We start from the raw sequence: 14,347 nt of genomic DNA on the forward strand, positions 1-14,347 counted from the left end.
CGGCCCCACCACGACGTGGTGCTGGTGCAGCGGCCCTCCAGCTGAGGGGGCGGCCCCACCACGACGTGGTGCTGGTGCAGCGGCCCTCCAGCTGAGGGGGCGGCCCCACCACGACGTGGTGCTGGTGCAGCGGCCCTCCAGCTGAGGGGGCGGCCCCACCACGACGTGGTGCTGGTGCAGCGGCCCTCCAGCTGAGGGGGCGGCCCCACCACGACGTGGTGCTGGTGCAGCGGCCCTCCAGCTGAGGGGGCGGCCCCACCACGACGTGGTGCTGGTGCAGCGGCCCGCCAGCTGAGGGGGCGGCCCCACCACGACGTGGTGCTGGTGCAGCGGCCCCACCACGACGTGGTGCTGGTGCAGCGGCCCGCCAGCTGAGGGGGCGGCCCCACCACGACGTGGTGCTGGTGCAGCGGCCCGCCAGCTGAGGGGGCGGCCCCACCACGACGTGGTGCTGGTGCAGCGGCCCCACCACGACGTGGTGCTGGTGCAGCGGCCCGCCAGCTGAGGGGGCGGCCCCACCACGACGTGGTGCTGGTGCAGCGGCCCTCCAGCTGAGGGGGCGGCCCCACCACGACGTGGTGCTGGTGCAGCGGCCCGCCAGCTGAGGGGGCGGCCCCACCACGACGTGGTGCTGCATATAAGTAATTATTTTTTTTTATAAGTAATTCAATTTAAAAAATACTAAATGTAGATTTTATAATTAAAACATGGCATTATATTAAATATCATCTGCTTACATCGTGACAACCTACAGTAACATTGTAGTATAAGTAGGCAAAATAATATCCTAAAACACATATACCGGGTGTTTTGCAACGCACACATTAAAAGTTAGTAGAGTTAACTTTCCTTTACTAACTTTACTATCTAGTCAATTATATTGAAACTTTAAATAGGTACTTACATAATGTATAATGTTATATCCATATTTATAATTAATAAAACATTTTTATACTTCAATGGAGGTTATTTGGTATTTCCCCTTTTATGGTGGCTGGGTCTGTCTTGTTGTCGGTCTGGGTTACCAATTGGAAACAATTAGGGTTCCATTTGTACTGTAGGAAACCCTTTTTTGACGCGATTCAAATTTAACTATTCGATGCTATTGTAAATTTATAATAACATATACACCTCTACATATACGTTCAACAAGTGACCACAGACCTTCCCTCAAACAACCGGAGGGAGTGTGAAGCATCTCCCGTCAGGCTGCTCCACTGCGGTTGGTGGTGGGTGGAGTTTGCGCTAGTATCCAACCCATTCGCTGGAGTTTTCAACCCATCTGTAATAAAAACAAAACGAATCTTCCAGCAATAATTATCTGTAGACCCCTTTTAACGTAGTATTATTAGAATGACAGCAGGACAAAGATATAGTACATCGCCTCCCGCGAAAGAGACAAGAGATATGTCATGTCTCTTTTTCTCTAACGGTATACAGGTTACGCTTAGTACGAAAGAGACGAGAGATATGGCACTCTTATCATGCTACGTTAAAAGGATTGTTAGTGTTTATGTTCCTATTTCGACAAGGAGCGACACGCACTTAACTATTTTTGGACAATACTCTATAGTCTGTAAACTCTATGGTCGGGGATGTCCCTGATTCCTTGCTGCAACATTACGCAGATGTGTACTTTATTACAAAGAACATAAGTTGAATATACAAAGTGCATGATCTCAGTACTCCTATTCGGTATAATAGGGTCGTGTACTAGGTTCAAGATAAATTATGAAATTCTGATTACTAAATAAAGACACATCTAAAACTAACGAAAAACATTTTCTTTTTACTATTTTTAACTTATTTATGAATTTTAATCAAGAAAAACGTAATAATAAGTCCGACATTTTGTCACGTTTTTCTATGACGTCACAGAGTGCTTTTTCATACAAATTCCATAGTAATTTCGTGTTTTGACGTTTAGTAAAAAGTAACTGATTTGACTAGTTGGAAACTAGCCTATTATATCGTCATTGAATTGATCATGTGTAGTGTAGTACCTATCAATAGATATTAACTTACTAGGGTATTTGAGTGTGGTTTATACTTAGTACGCTAGTAAATATCGTTGTGTCATACTTCTAAGTATGTCATGAAATCTTACATAACTTGCCATTTATTACACAGGGTGTACATTATAATATTATATTTGATTCTCATATTTTTAAGAATTCGTAGTGTGCTGTATAAGAATTAGATGTATTATACCTATTAATAAATATGTCTTTTTTTAAATCGAAATGCAGTTTGCATTATTCCTTGATAAACACATTGATTAGGTAAAAAAACATCCGTCGTATAACAGAAACTGGGACTTTCCCTGCATTTATTTATTCAATTTTCATATCTAAATATCAAAATAGGAATTAATATGCTGTTCTGTTATATGCCGTTATGTTAGACGGAGATGGTGAATATTTAAGGTTTCTGTGTAAAGTTGTCAGTACTGGATTTTACTGTGATTATAAATTCCTACTCTGTGAACGCAGCGGTATAGCCGGCACGCACTCTGTAGCAAGAACACCTAGAAGCTTCTTCATTTCTTTGCCGAATTGTAAGTACCTACGAAATACTTATGTCGTTTAAAATATTGAAATAATTGTGTTTACACATACTCTGTAATTTTAGTTAGCAATTAATCTCAAGATCATCTCAATTTCTAACTTCGAAATTGTGTGTTAGTGTAAACTATGACGAATGTGCTCGTCGAGTGTGTAAATATAAGAACCCTCCTTTTTGCTTCTCCGTAGTCGGGTAATAAGAGTGTTCCTCTTATAAAAGATTTACAAACAGGGGATTTCTTATTTGTATATCATCAGATTTGATGCGAGTAGGTAAGGAACATGCATCATCCTGTAATTAAATACCTATTAATAATACTCTGTTCATTGAAATGTTTTGAGGATGTCAATCTCTATCTGACGTAGCTAGTATAGGTACCTACGTGCGGGATTTAGCCAACTTTTAGTTATTTTAAATATTCAGTGCGCAGTCAACAGCTCGCGAAATGTCGCAAATTATTAATTTGAGAATTTTCATCTCGATGGTCTGTGTAGTAATAGCAAGACTCTTAGATGGGGTAAGTGTGAAAGTCTTATTAGCTATTATTTGTATGTCGTTTCCAAATCTCGAGCTTATGGAGTCCCGGACATTTGGAAGGCGTGGGAGGGGCCGAACCTAGCACATAGAGGCCCCTTAAGACAATGTTTGATCTAAATGTAAACTTCGTTTCGACTTTCGACAAATTATCGTATTTTTTCTGTAGTCAGAATTCCGATCCGTTATGGTGGTAGCGCCATGATAAGGGACACGTACTTAGTAGCTGTTTCATCACTTGTTGGTGAACGTTTGCATTTAAAAGACAGTAGGTAAAAACATTACTTCGACGACGCGACTAGACGCGAATCGCGACAGAATGACTCATCTACACAAAGGAACATAAAAACCAGGACAAAACAGTAACGAACTCGTGATGTTCTCCCCTCGGTGTTGTCCTTTATGGGTGCTCATTCGGAACATCTGGTGAGATATCTTGAGTCTTGACATGCTTTAGCGATTTCTCTTATTTCAGTCCTTCGTGTCTGTAAACATCCTATTTCTAACTTCTGAATTTTAGTGATTTATTTTCAAAGACATACCTACTTACTCGTATATAAATATCAAAATTGTTTCAAATCGCCTGCTGAAAATCGATAGCAAAGATGGTGAGTAGAAATTTGCCTTTAATATAATGTCGGGTGTTTACCAAATTCTTTACTGTAATCTGTAACCGATTGAATCTTAGGGCACGTACCTACTTATAACAAACAATATCGTCAAAACAATCATGTGAAACGTGTAGAAAGGACACTTTCCCCTCGCACTAATAAGAGCTTGGAGCGAGTTTGAATTACCTCATCACCCTAGTTTATTTAAACCGTAAACCTTTAAGGAGGAAGGAAGCTCGCGCGGCATCACGTGATTTTTGTATCGAGTGTGCGATGGAGCAGCAGTGTGGTCAACCGTGGACGTCTTCATGCGTCTCATACTCATATTCCTTTCATGAGAGGGACGCTATAATGGGTTAGGGTATTTAACGTATATACAGAGGAAATATAACATAAACAGCCTATATATCCCACTGCGGGGCACAGGCGTCCCCTAGATCAACCGGAGGAGGTATTGTGCATACTCTCAGAGGCTCTTACTTTTATGTCCTAACCAAACAAAGGACAGTCTCACAAAGCGATTTCGACAAGATACCCATCAGGAAACAAACCCGGACGTCCAGATTGTAAGCCCAACGCTCTAACCACTAGACCATGGAGGATGTTACAAAGGAAACGCTAGGCACTCCTCCCTTCGGTAAAAGGTTTTCTATTCACCAACTTAAAACAGTCGACCCCAGCTTACAGCTTGCTTGCTTTACGGTGTGTGTTTTGTTAGCAATATAGATCTTAAATAGATATACGTATAGTGTAGAAAGTGATAGGTCTAGTTTTGTCTAGGCTGGTGTTAAGACTAGTGGTGACACTGTGCCCAGTCTCAAACGGTGTTATCATAACGAGATAAACAGTTGTTTATCAGTCAGGTTGGCTCGCTCACGACCGGCGCCCGCTCGTTCAGTTACTACTGTTGTATTCGACGTGCGCGCCCGCGAGATATCTTACAATCTGTGAAAAGTTATTTACGTAAGTCATTTACGTTATTTTTTATATTTGTTTTGCTATTTTTTTGATAAGTTGCTGCTGTTTTCAATTCAGAAATAGCAATGTGATTTATAGCTCAATTTAGATAACATGTGAACGGTTTATAAGTTTGTTTTGTGAGTTTATGGAATTATTTAGCACATCTATCTATGAAGGATAGTCAAGATGTTAATTTATGAGTGTGCATTTATTTTAAATCAATGTCTGAAACTTTTAAGTTTAATGACAGTCTTGTGTTCTGTAGATCTGTTTACAAGTATTGAAGAATAGGCACCTAATTACCTATGTAGGTATCTAGCAAACATACCTATAGAAGAGATTGTTATTTCCGTAATAATATGTTTTAAGGCTGTTGATTTTAAATGAATAGAAAACAGTAATGGGAAAATTTGTAATAACTTCGTATATATGTTCGTTTCAAACATAACATAACCTCACGACCATATACCCAATTGGGCTAGTCAGAGGCACATGCATAGCAATATGAACCGAGTACCCAGGCTTCACAGTGTAGGTGGTGAGCCGTATCGCTTATAATGGTAAATGGTATTCGTTTCTAACTGGAAATACGTCTACTTACAATCAATCATTATTCACTAATTGATCAGATTTGGGCAGGTGATCCATAATCGTTATCGGGGCGTGGTGCGACACTCGTCACTTTGTTTTTTACCACAACTAAATTGTAAATTACAAGTATCACAACTCTAGTCTATTGCGAGTATTTTCACGTGACTGAATGTATACTAATTTACTGGCAAAGATAGCTGGTCGTCGGCGTGATTCCGACTGCGTGTTTTATACCTACCTACTGTTTTGTTTTGTTACGACAAAGTTATTTTACAAGGGAATTAAAATAAGTGTCAGTGTAAAATAAGTTCGGAATGGAATTACATGGGATTCATAAACATGTAGGTACACTATTTACTTTTGCGCCATTAGATATGTTTTAGCGGTAAATAGATAAGAGAAATGAAAAAATGAAAAAGCGGCCAGCACAGGGCTGTTACTTATTTATATTCTATGGTGTTGGAGAGTTATGTGTTGCATATTTGCTAGAGGCCTAAGTAAAATTAATAAGTACGTCTTTTCTTAGTTTGACAACCTCAGTGGTGATCCAAATCGAACCTGATTCCCGGTTACTTAGAAAATCAACTGTTTAAAATTATCCCGCTTTTCCAATGGTATCAACGATAATATTGCGCCTAACTACTTCTTATGCACAAAGGTTGTCTGGAAGATAATACTACGTAGGTATAAGGCTGCCTATTGTGCTGTTTATTACATCATTAATATTATATTTCATCACACGATAGTGTGTGTAATATAAATAAAGTACCTATCTACTAAGTATCTACCGCCTCCATACCCCCTCCGGTTGATTGGGGGGAGGCCTGTGTCCAGCAGTGGGACGTATATAGGTTGTTTATGTATGTACCTATCTAATAAGTATGTCGAATAAATATTTTTTCTTTCTTTCTTTCTTTCTACTTAGCTTATTTATTTATCTAAATTTAAGAGCTGGGGGCTCTTGTCGGTAGAAGTTTTTCGAGATTTGGCACTTACCTATTGTAAGGACAAATTGTAGACAGATGAACTGACCGGCCAAGTGTATCCTTCCAGGCAGCAACCAGCAGCATGTCGAAGCGCACGGCGACCAACGAGGTGTACCGCGGGCTGGTGGAAGCCATGTCCATACCGGCCGAACTGCATGAGCGACCCGACGGAACCAAGTACGCCAGCTTCGGGGGCGTCGTGCCCATACACTGCTGCACGCCCGAGCAGGTCAGGCATTAAATGGGTACATTAATTGCTCATGACTGTACATAATAACACGACTATATCTCAATTCGGGTAGTCAGAGTTACTTCCATCCCAAGATGAACTAAGATAAAATATTTATTGCATTCCTGATGTTTTACAGAGGTCTTAAAAATAAAAGAAAGTACAAACAGGTACTAAGTACCTCACGGAACTTTGTGTTAGACCAACGTGATAGATGGTCTCTGCTTACCTCGGTGGGAAATAGGTGTGAGTTTATGTAGTACAGTCATGAGCAATATAATGTACCCACTTTAGGACTCTGTCGCACTAACATATTTGACATTTTAGTGAGACTTACAGTTCAATTTGTTAAAAAAGTTAATGTGACATGGTACTAAAGTGTATCTGTACGCGCGCTACTAAATATAAATATGAGACACACACACAGATGGTGGATGTCAGCTGTACCATTAAGCTAGCTTCAGGGGAGTTGTGCCCGTGCCCAGACACTGCTGCTCTAGGGAACAGGTCAAACAAAGAGACATGTTTTTTTTGACGTGACTTTTTGTAGATTTGGCGCAGATGGCATTTGGCCGGACAAATGGGGAGCGTTGAAGGCTCTCACCCGGTAAAAGAGACATGGTGTTATAAATAATTTAGTTGGGAAAGCAACAAATTGACATAATGTACAGGGGGGTTAAAATGGCCACATCGAAGCAATTCATCTAAGAAAGCAATATTGCTATTTGCATTGCATTGCGCACTTACTTTTATATGCGCAAATGTCAAATTGCAATATTGCTTTCTTAGATGAATTCCTTCGATGTGGCCATTTTAACCCGCCAGTTTGACCAGCGTTAGTAAAGGGGAAGAACACAGGTTTTATTGCCGTTAAAAAATAGCGTGATTAAGATGACAATAGGACAGGTATGTTTTAGAGGGATACGGCGTTAAACAGACGCGAGACAACTGTTTGCACGTTATACTTGTACCTAATTAGGACTAGGTTGTGTGAGCGACATTATAATTAAAGTCCTAAACGGTATCTGTGTATGTGCGCAGGTGTCCGAGTACGCTCGCAGGACGCACCACTACTGCGACGTGTTCACGGACCAGCTGCTGGCGCCGCTGGGCGAGCTGGCCTACGTGCGCCTCGACGACAACACCGCCGAGAAGGTACAGCATATCATTTGTTGTATGAATTTGGGTACATAATTTGGTCTTAAAATTAATCTTATGGCCCCACCAAACTCTCTTTGCAGAAAAAATATATATTAAACATTATTTACATTTACAAATAAAATACTTATAGGCAGATAACAAAATATAGCCACAAAGTGTCTCTCTCTCTCTCTCTATTTAAGAGCTGCGCTCTTGTCGGTGGAGCAAACGCCATTCCTCTCTTCTTCCCGCCAAAACCTTCACCTTCCGATACGACACGACCTGCACCTTCTCTTTTATTTGTTTCATAAATGTTATCCTAGGTCTACCCCTTCCTCTCTTCCCTTAAATTTTTCTTTCTATAATGTTTGTCACAAACATGTTTGTTTGTTTGGTAGCCACAAAGTCAGGGGACAGAAAAAAAGGAGGGAGTTACTCAGGTTTATTTTAAAAAGTCTCATTCTTGCCTAACACGTAAGTGCGAATGGGACACAGTTGGCGCACCCTCCCCTTTACTCTTTAGCGGCTTACGGCCATGTACCCAGAGGGGGTGAGGTAAATTGGTGCGGGACGGAGAATTCTGTAATAAGCTAGCCACTAATGGTGACCTGTGTAGTAGAGAACCTACCATCTAGAAACTCTTGTAATGTCAAATAATTTCCCGTTGTTTATACCGTTGTGATAGGTGTAACTGCAAATACTGTTGTGTTTGTTGTTGCTCGGTGAGGTGTGGGTGTGCCCCAGGTGTTCATCAACCGCGTGAAGCGCATCGTGGTGGTGTCGGCGGACGGGGCGCTGGCGCAGTGGCGCGCGGCGCCCAGCTTCGAGTCGGCCAACCGCTACGTGGCCGGCACGCCCCTCGTCAACAAGGACGGGGCGCTCGTCAGCGTGCTCACGGCGCGGAGGGGGAACCACTACGCCGTGTCCACCATCGAGGTCAGTGGGGGGGGCACGACGGCCTCTGCAGCCTAGTGCCAGAGCGTTCGACTCGTTTGGAAATTAAAAGTTTAAACTTAAATTCAAACGTAAAGCTACCAACGACGCCTGCAAATTATTGTGTTAGCCGCGTTCAGGGACGCGCGGGGTTCAAAGCGGCACGGCCGCCTGGGAAACAAACGTATGACGATGTACTGGGCGTTCACGAAGAAGCGTTTTTACACGCGTTTGTATGAATTGCAAATTAAGGCCTTACAACTAGTCAATGCTTTTTTAATTCCCTCTCCTTAGTCACCAATTTAAAAGCTCTTTAAACCCCCCAGGGCGACGGTGGCTACTTCGACACCCCGAACTCGTGGCAGACGGTGGAGACCCCCGAGGGCCACCTCGTGTACGGCAACATGACATTCCCCACGCGGGACGAGCTGCGAGCGTACGTGGCTGCCCTCCCCCCTGCGGAGGTGGGCCGTGATGCTCCGCCCACGCCCGTGCTGCAGCACCACGCGGCTGGCACGGGCGCCAGGCTGGCGCTGGTGGCCGGGAATGGCCGCCAGATGGCGCACGTTATCCTGCAAGGACTTATCACTTCGGGGGTTGAGTACTTGTAAATGTAAATCAAGTATATTGTACCCGTTCGAGTGAACTTGCTTCCCGTGTTGTAGTTGTTAGTTCGTGAGTTGTGGAGCGTGCGACAGAGCGAGTAAGAAGACGCTCTGTTACTCTCCCCCTTGCGTTGATTAGTCTACTCCTGCATATCTCCGCTTTGGGGCCACCAAAGCTGTGGTATGAATCGGTACAGGAAGTCGGAAGGCCACATTGAAGCAATTAATCTAAAACAGTAATAAGTATTGCTATTTGACATAGGAATACACTGATCAACGCGAGGAAGAAAGCTACAGGGCCTCTATTCTCTCCTCTCCGCTATGATGGAAACGTAATTTCCAGAAAATTCCAAGTTCCTTCGACCGGGCAGTAAAAGATTATGATCAGGTACTGCAACTACCCGTTTTATTAAAAAAAAGTACCTATACTATTAAGTGATAGGTAGATAATAAATATTTTTCATTTACTTTTAACTATTAATAAGAAACATATAATAAATAAAATATAACATATAATTACTAGAGAGACATAATAATTATTTAAGCGAGATTATTACTTAGGTATATACTTCAATAAAAATATTTTTTCAAAGTTCATCGTTTTATTTATAAAAATATTCCATATAAATATAACCTAATACCAACCACAGCCCACAATTATTATGTTGTCATTATAAAAATAATGTTCCAAAATACACCACAACAACGTACGCTTAAAATTATTGTATTATATTCACTGGCAACACAGTCTACGTAAACAAGAAATCAGTCTTAATAAAGAGTACATTACATGTATTTTTATCTAAACACTGTTTAATAAATGGACACAGGCATAATATCAATATAATATAATCTATATCTGTATTAGGTATCTATCACATAACACTACCAATATCTTTTTAAATTCTGGCTTTATTTATGGCTACATTAAAGTTTTTAGAATGTTTGCCCGCTTACCTATTGATTTATTTACTTATTGATAAACTGACAACCCTGCCTGTCGCCAGACAAGCCCCGGGGCCCACCAAGTGGTACAACAGGGTCTTATTTTTTCTTATTACTTTTAAGTTTTACAACAGAGCGCTATCTGATAGCGCGTCTCATAAACCAGAGTAGGGTATTAAGTAGCAATGTCTGCAAATAGCAGAAGTGTAACTACTTATTTGAAAAAGTTAATGCGTTTTTTTATAATTGCCTTTAATTTTTGAAGTCGGTAAACTTTAATACTTCATAGTAAGGAATGTTTCATTTATCTACAGAGTAAGTATTATAATTTATATATATATATAAGTAAAAATAGAGATGAATAAATAATCTAACACCGGGCTAGAGATTAACAATGATTCTCTAGATATTTCTCATAATAAATTATATCATAATTAATCTGATCATAATATTATTATAGACAAAGTAACAAGAGACGGAAATATATCACTCCCTATTTATTTCATTCACCATCAGTGCTACACATCTTCTTATCTTGGGCAAAGGCTTCCCTCCATTATTACTACACACAAACAATGTAATTTATTTTGCCCTTATACCCTGTACAAATTTCTAACTTTTTGGCAGGCGCTTACGCCGTTATACATCCAACTTATAAACGCAGCGATAAGGCCTGCCCTTTTGATTTGAATTATTTATCATATATTTAATGACAAATATTTGTGACTTTTGTGAGCGGTATACGACCCATTGGGTGCACCACGCTACACAGGGTGTTAGTGACACCGTATCGAACGCGGGGTTAATATCCAATGGAAATGATTATCGCATCTTCCTCAGTATTGGGTAACCGGACCACCGCGCTGGGAGGCAGCCGGGCACATACCGCGAGCGTGTTAGCCCGTCAGTCGTGCAGGTACAGCCGCACCAGGCTGCGCTCGGCGGCGGGCAGCCCGCTGGCGGGGCAGCGGCCCCGCGCCCGCAGCTGGCGCGAGATGCAGCCGTAGCAGAACACCAGCCCCGACACCGGCAGCACCGCGGGCGCCCGCCACGCGCCCAGGCACAGCGGGCACCTGTTGCTCCAGCGGAGCGCGCGTTCGTCAAGCTGGAACACGCGAGACCTTACAATTGCAACACCATCAAATATTCATGAAAAACCGCGAGAGTGCGCTGTCGCCAAAGGATGCTTTCGAGTTCCCAACTGAGCATAGTAGCCCCAGTTGTGGTCACAGTCACACGACTGGGGATCGACAATCCAACGGTATTACGTTGGAAGTTATTTATGTTGTGCAAACTTCGTCAGCGCGCTTTAATACTGCATGGAATCATATGCGCGCCATCTGTTGGTTATGGGCCGAACTAGCCGGTCAACTAGTTGGCTCCGCTACCTTTGTAGCCAGCGAGGAGATATTGCCTCTACTGTATTGTAGTTTCTTTACACGACAGAACGTTCTAAGGATTTCAAAGCAAACAGAAAGAATATACTTCCCATGAACACGACTATTCTGCTATCTCAATCACGTTATTATTATAATTCGTAGTGTTAAGAGAGATATCTTGTCATTTCCTCTCCTCAGCCATAACACCTTGCGAAATGATGTATATTGACAAAATGTAAAATTAACTGTCAACAAGTTTATTCATGATAATTATGTTGAATAAATAAATAATTCCAGTAGAAAGAGAGAGCAAAGTTACAAGCTACGAGTACAAAACAGGGCCTATCATTAACATGTTTCGTTCGTGAAGGTCGCTAACCCGTAGTCTGTGTTAAGTTGCCATTTATACAAGGCTAAGTAGATGGCCAAGTTCAAGAAATTCGTAAGTCTACTAACTTTAGAAGTGTAGATATTATGAATTCAGGATGTTGGCTATTCAAATATTGCTGATGGTATTTCCTCACCTGCGGCGGCGGCGGCGGCGGGAGCGCCTGGTGCGTGGCGGAGCCCCGCGCCTGCCACCAGCGGAGGAACTGCACGCCGAAGGCGCCGTACTCCGCGGCGCGGAGGACCAGCCCGCCCAGCATCGGGAATGTCACCACCGCACTCCTGAGAGGTATGGCAATGATTTCATGTTCAGTTATTACATAGTCAAGGTCATCGGTAAAATGTTTCGGTAGTTCTCATAATTTCCACCACGCGATTAAAATACTGGCTTCCTATATTGATGCAGGATAGAAATCGGTTACTGCTATAGAACTGGAAGGAAAATAAATGAATTGTCAATCTCTTCTCTTACGTTATCATTACATAAAATAATTGCTAATTTAATTGGGCAGTTGATGCTGATATTCTGTCACTATACAGTTTAAGTCCAAGGAACTGGGAATGAATATCAAGAGCAGCCGAGGGTCGTATCGTTGATGACTTGTGTACGTATGTAATCCCTCACCCGATCTGGCCGGAGAACACAGTGTGGAACAGGTCCCCCCAGGTGTAGCCGTGGTCGGGTGCGGGCGCGTCCCGCAGCAGCAGCCCCAGCGCGGCCAGCGCGGGCGTGGCGCAGCGCGCGCGGCCGCTGCCGTAGGCCGCCAGCTGCGCCAGCCGCGCGCCCGCCGCCGCCAGGTGCGCCGCCGCGTACACGCGCACAGCCGCCGCGCGCACGCGCCCCGCGGGGCTCTGAGGGCGGCGCCATTTGTTTATTTAAAGCACGCGACAGAAACCACGAAGCGATAGCGTGTCTCTCTCTAGCAGTGACAGAAAAGGATACAAACAGGAAACTGAAATGAGGTGCTGACAAATTTGGTTCAACCCTAAACCTCTTTCATGGTTATGATGTTCCTCTGAAGATAAAATAAACCCACCTTCCCCAGTCGCCCCTCCTCGTCGTCCTCCCTCCACTGCTGCGTGATCCTCTCGACTTTATCCCTGACGTAAGGCAGCACGGTCAGCAGCAGCAGCGAGGCAACCTCGGCCCGCGGCGGGAGGCGCTGCCCCGAGCTGAACTCGCCACTGATGTGTGCCGGGACGCGGAGGAGACCATAGAAACACTCCGAGAATGATGCCGCTGGAATGTGTAGCGACAATTTAAAACATTAGCTAAATTTATAAATCATTGCCTATTTTACATATTATATTGCATGTATTTTTTTGTACTATCTGTAATTGCTATGTTTCTTGTATGTTTATGTAATAAAGAGTTTTATTTTATTATATATTGCAAAGAAAAATGACATTTGATGCAGCCTTGCCAATCTGGTAACACAGTTGTGTTAAAATCACCACAAAACACTCAATATTCTTTATTTGCATACTATGATGGTGCAACCCTCATACACCCCAATTCCACTAAAACAGATGATCAACTTTAGGATATAATCCATTGCATCTTATGAAAAGTAAATGACGTGAATAAGCCCTCACCATAATGCTTGAGATAGTGGTACTGCAGCAGGCAGTCAAACACCAAGTACAATTCATCGTACCAGTCCACCGTCCACCCACACTTGTTGGGGTACGTTGCTGCAAGGTACTGTAACACAAATTGATAAAATATGCAAAAAAAAAACACCTAAATAAAATTAAACATGATTTTTTATGGGTCACAACTTCAAGCTGATTTATATTCATTTGAACTGAAAAGCTGTATGTATTTACACTGCAGACAAATATTCATGGCCATTATTGTGGCTTTTATGTTTTTGCTATTTCTTCATCTTGTCATTTCACACTCCATGTTCACCTGTGATGTTCGCAAAGGCAGACATTATGGCGCCACTTGGTTTGTTTCATTGCCATTGCCGCCGATTATGACTGCAGCATTCATGTCCTAAGCCTTACCTCAACAAGTTTCCTAAGCGCCGGTTTCACGGTACTGCCCAGAGCTTCCTGGGCCACTATCTGGAACACCGACGGCGTCCCCGACAACGTCCGCGTCAGGTGAGCCGCGTACACCGCCATGCTTTACACTCACACTACACTTTATCACTTCTCACAAACTGCTAAATGACTATTTTATTTCAATAATTACTAGCAGCGCAAATTTTTTGACGACGATAACAGCTGATTGTGTCCGGTCCAAACGTCAAAAAGTGTGATACATTCCGTTCCAAGCAGAAATGGCGTCTCAGTAAAGGAACGTGTGACGACATAAACACTACTATAGTAGACGCAATCTTTAAACCGGTTTATACCTACAATTTTATTCATAATATTTATGATGCTCAACTTCTGTGATATTATTTATAACTACGACGTCTACGACTAACTGCACCTTAAATAGTTCTATGAAGAACATGTGAACATGTGT

At 42.7% G+C, this 14,347-nt stretch overlaps 3 protein-coding genes across 8 annotated transcripts in view; 1 reads left to right on the forward strand and 2 right to left on the reverse strand.

The window, feature by feature from the left end:
• The window catches only part of LOC126376136 (2-methoxy-6-polyprenyl-1,4-benzoquinol methylase, mitochondrial), a 28,183-nt gene extending 22,750 nt beyond the window's left edge, over nucleotides 1-5,433 (reverse strand). The window contains exons 1-2 of one of the 2 annotated variants that reach the window (XM_050023315.1): nucleotides 5,272-5,433; nucleotides 1,165-1,282 (exon numbers count right to left, since the gene is read on the reverse strand). In XM_050023315.1, coding sequence (XP_049879272.1) covers nucleotides 1,165-1,198 — 34 coding nt within the window. In that variant the 5' untranslated portion in view covers nucleotides 1,199-1,282; nucleotides 5,272-5,433. The remainder of the gene's footprint in view (nucleotides 1-1,164; nucleotides 1,283-5,271) is intronic. The other variant, XM_050023317.1, reaches the window with a different exon arrangement.
• On the forward strand, nucleotides 2,432-9,746 carry LOC126376139 (poxin-like). Of its 5 annotated transcripts, none has more exons than XM_050023323.1 (5): nucleotides 2,432-2,557; nucleotides 6,315-6,476; nucleotides 7,518-7,631; nucleotides 8,361-8,552; nucleotides 8,876-9,746. In XM_050023323.1, the coding sequence occupies exons 2-5, from the start codon at nucleotides 6,330-6,332 to the stop codon at nucleotides 9,158-9,160; spliced, it is 738 nt and encodes a 245-aa protein (XP_049879280.1). In that variant the 5' UTR covers nucleotides 2,432-2,557; nucleotides 6,315-6,329; the 3' UTR covers nucleotides 9,161-9,746. The 5 variants fall into 5 exon arrangements, with proteins under 5 accessions (XP_049879280.1, XP_049879276.1, XP_049879278.1 ...); XM_050023319.1 differs by lacking the exon at nucleotides 2,432-2,557 and adding an exon at nucleotides 2,906-3,082; XM_050023321.1 differs by lacking the exon at nucleotides 2,432-2,557 and adding an exon at nucleotides 3,388-3,525.
• LOC126376137 (peroxisome assembly protein 12) lies at nucleotides 9,737-14,130 on the reverse strand. The gene is made up of 6 exons (XM_050023318.1): nucleotides 13,879-14,130; nucleotides 13,462-13,570; nucleotides 12,903-13,105; nucleotides 12,491-12,717; nucleotides 12,003-12,147; nucleotides 9,737-11,204 (listed from the first exon to the last, which is right to left on the reverse strand). The coding sequence occupies exons 1-6, from the start codon at nucleotides 13,996-13,998 to the stop codon at nucleotides 11,004-11,006; spliced, it is 1,005 nt and encodes a 334-aa protein (XP_049879275.1). The 5' UTR covers nucleotides 13,999-14,130; the 3' UTR covers nucleotides 9,737-11,003.
• Nucleotides 14,131-14,347: the final 217 nt, after the last annotated feature.

This window comes from Pectinophora gossypiella, chromosome 20 (assembly GCF_024362695.1).
Source record: "Pectinophora gossypiella chromosome 20, ilPecGoss1.1, whole genome shotgun sequence".
Lineage (NCBI taxonomy): Eukaryota > Metazoa > Arthropoda > Insecta > Lepidoptera > Gelechiidae > Pectinophora > Pectinophora gossypiella.

Coding starts and splice junctions, on each gene's coding strand:
- LOC126376139 (XM_050023319.1), top strand. CDS start 3,011: ATGTCGCAAATTATTAATTTGAGAATTTTCATCTCGATGGTCTGTGTA. Junction 6,477..7,517: donor ACTGCTGCACGCCCGAGCAG/GTCAGGCATTAA, acceptor GTATGTGCGCAG/GTGTCCGAGTACGCTCGCAG. Junction 7,632..8,360: donor ACGACAACACCGCCGAGAAG/GTACAGCATATC, acceptor GGTGTGCCCCAG/GTGTTCATCAACCGCGTGAA.
- LOC126376137 (XM_050023318.1), bottom strand. CDS start 13,998: ATGGCGGTGTACGCGGCTCACCTGACGCGGACGTTGTCGGGGACGCCG. Junction 13,571..13,878: donor CGCTTAGGAAACTTGTTGAG/GTAAGGCTTAGG, acceptor TTTGTGTTACAG/TACCTTGCAGCAACGTACCC. Junction 12,148..12,490: donor GTGTTCTCCGGCCAGATCGG/GTGAGGGATTAC, acceptor CATACCTCTCAG/GAGTGCGGTGGTGACATTCC.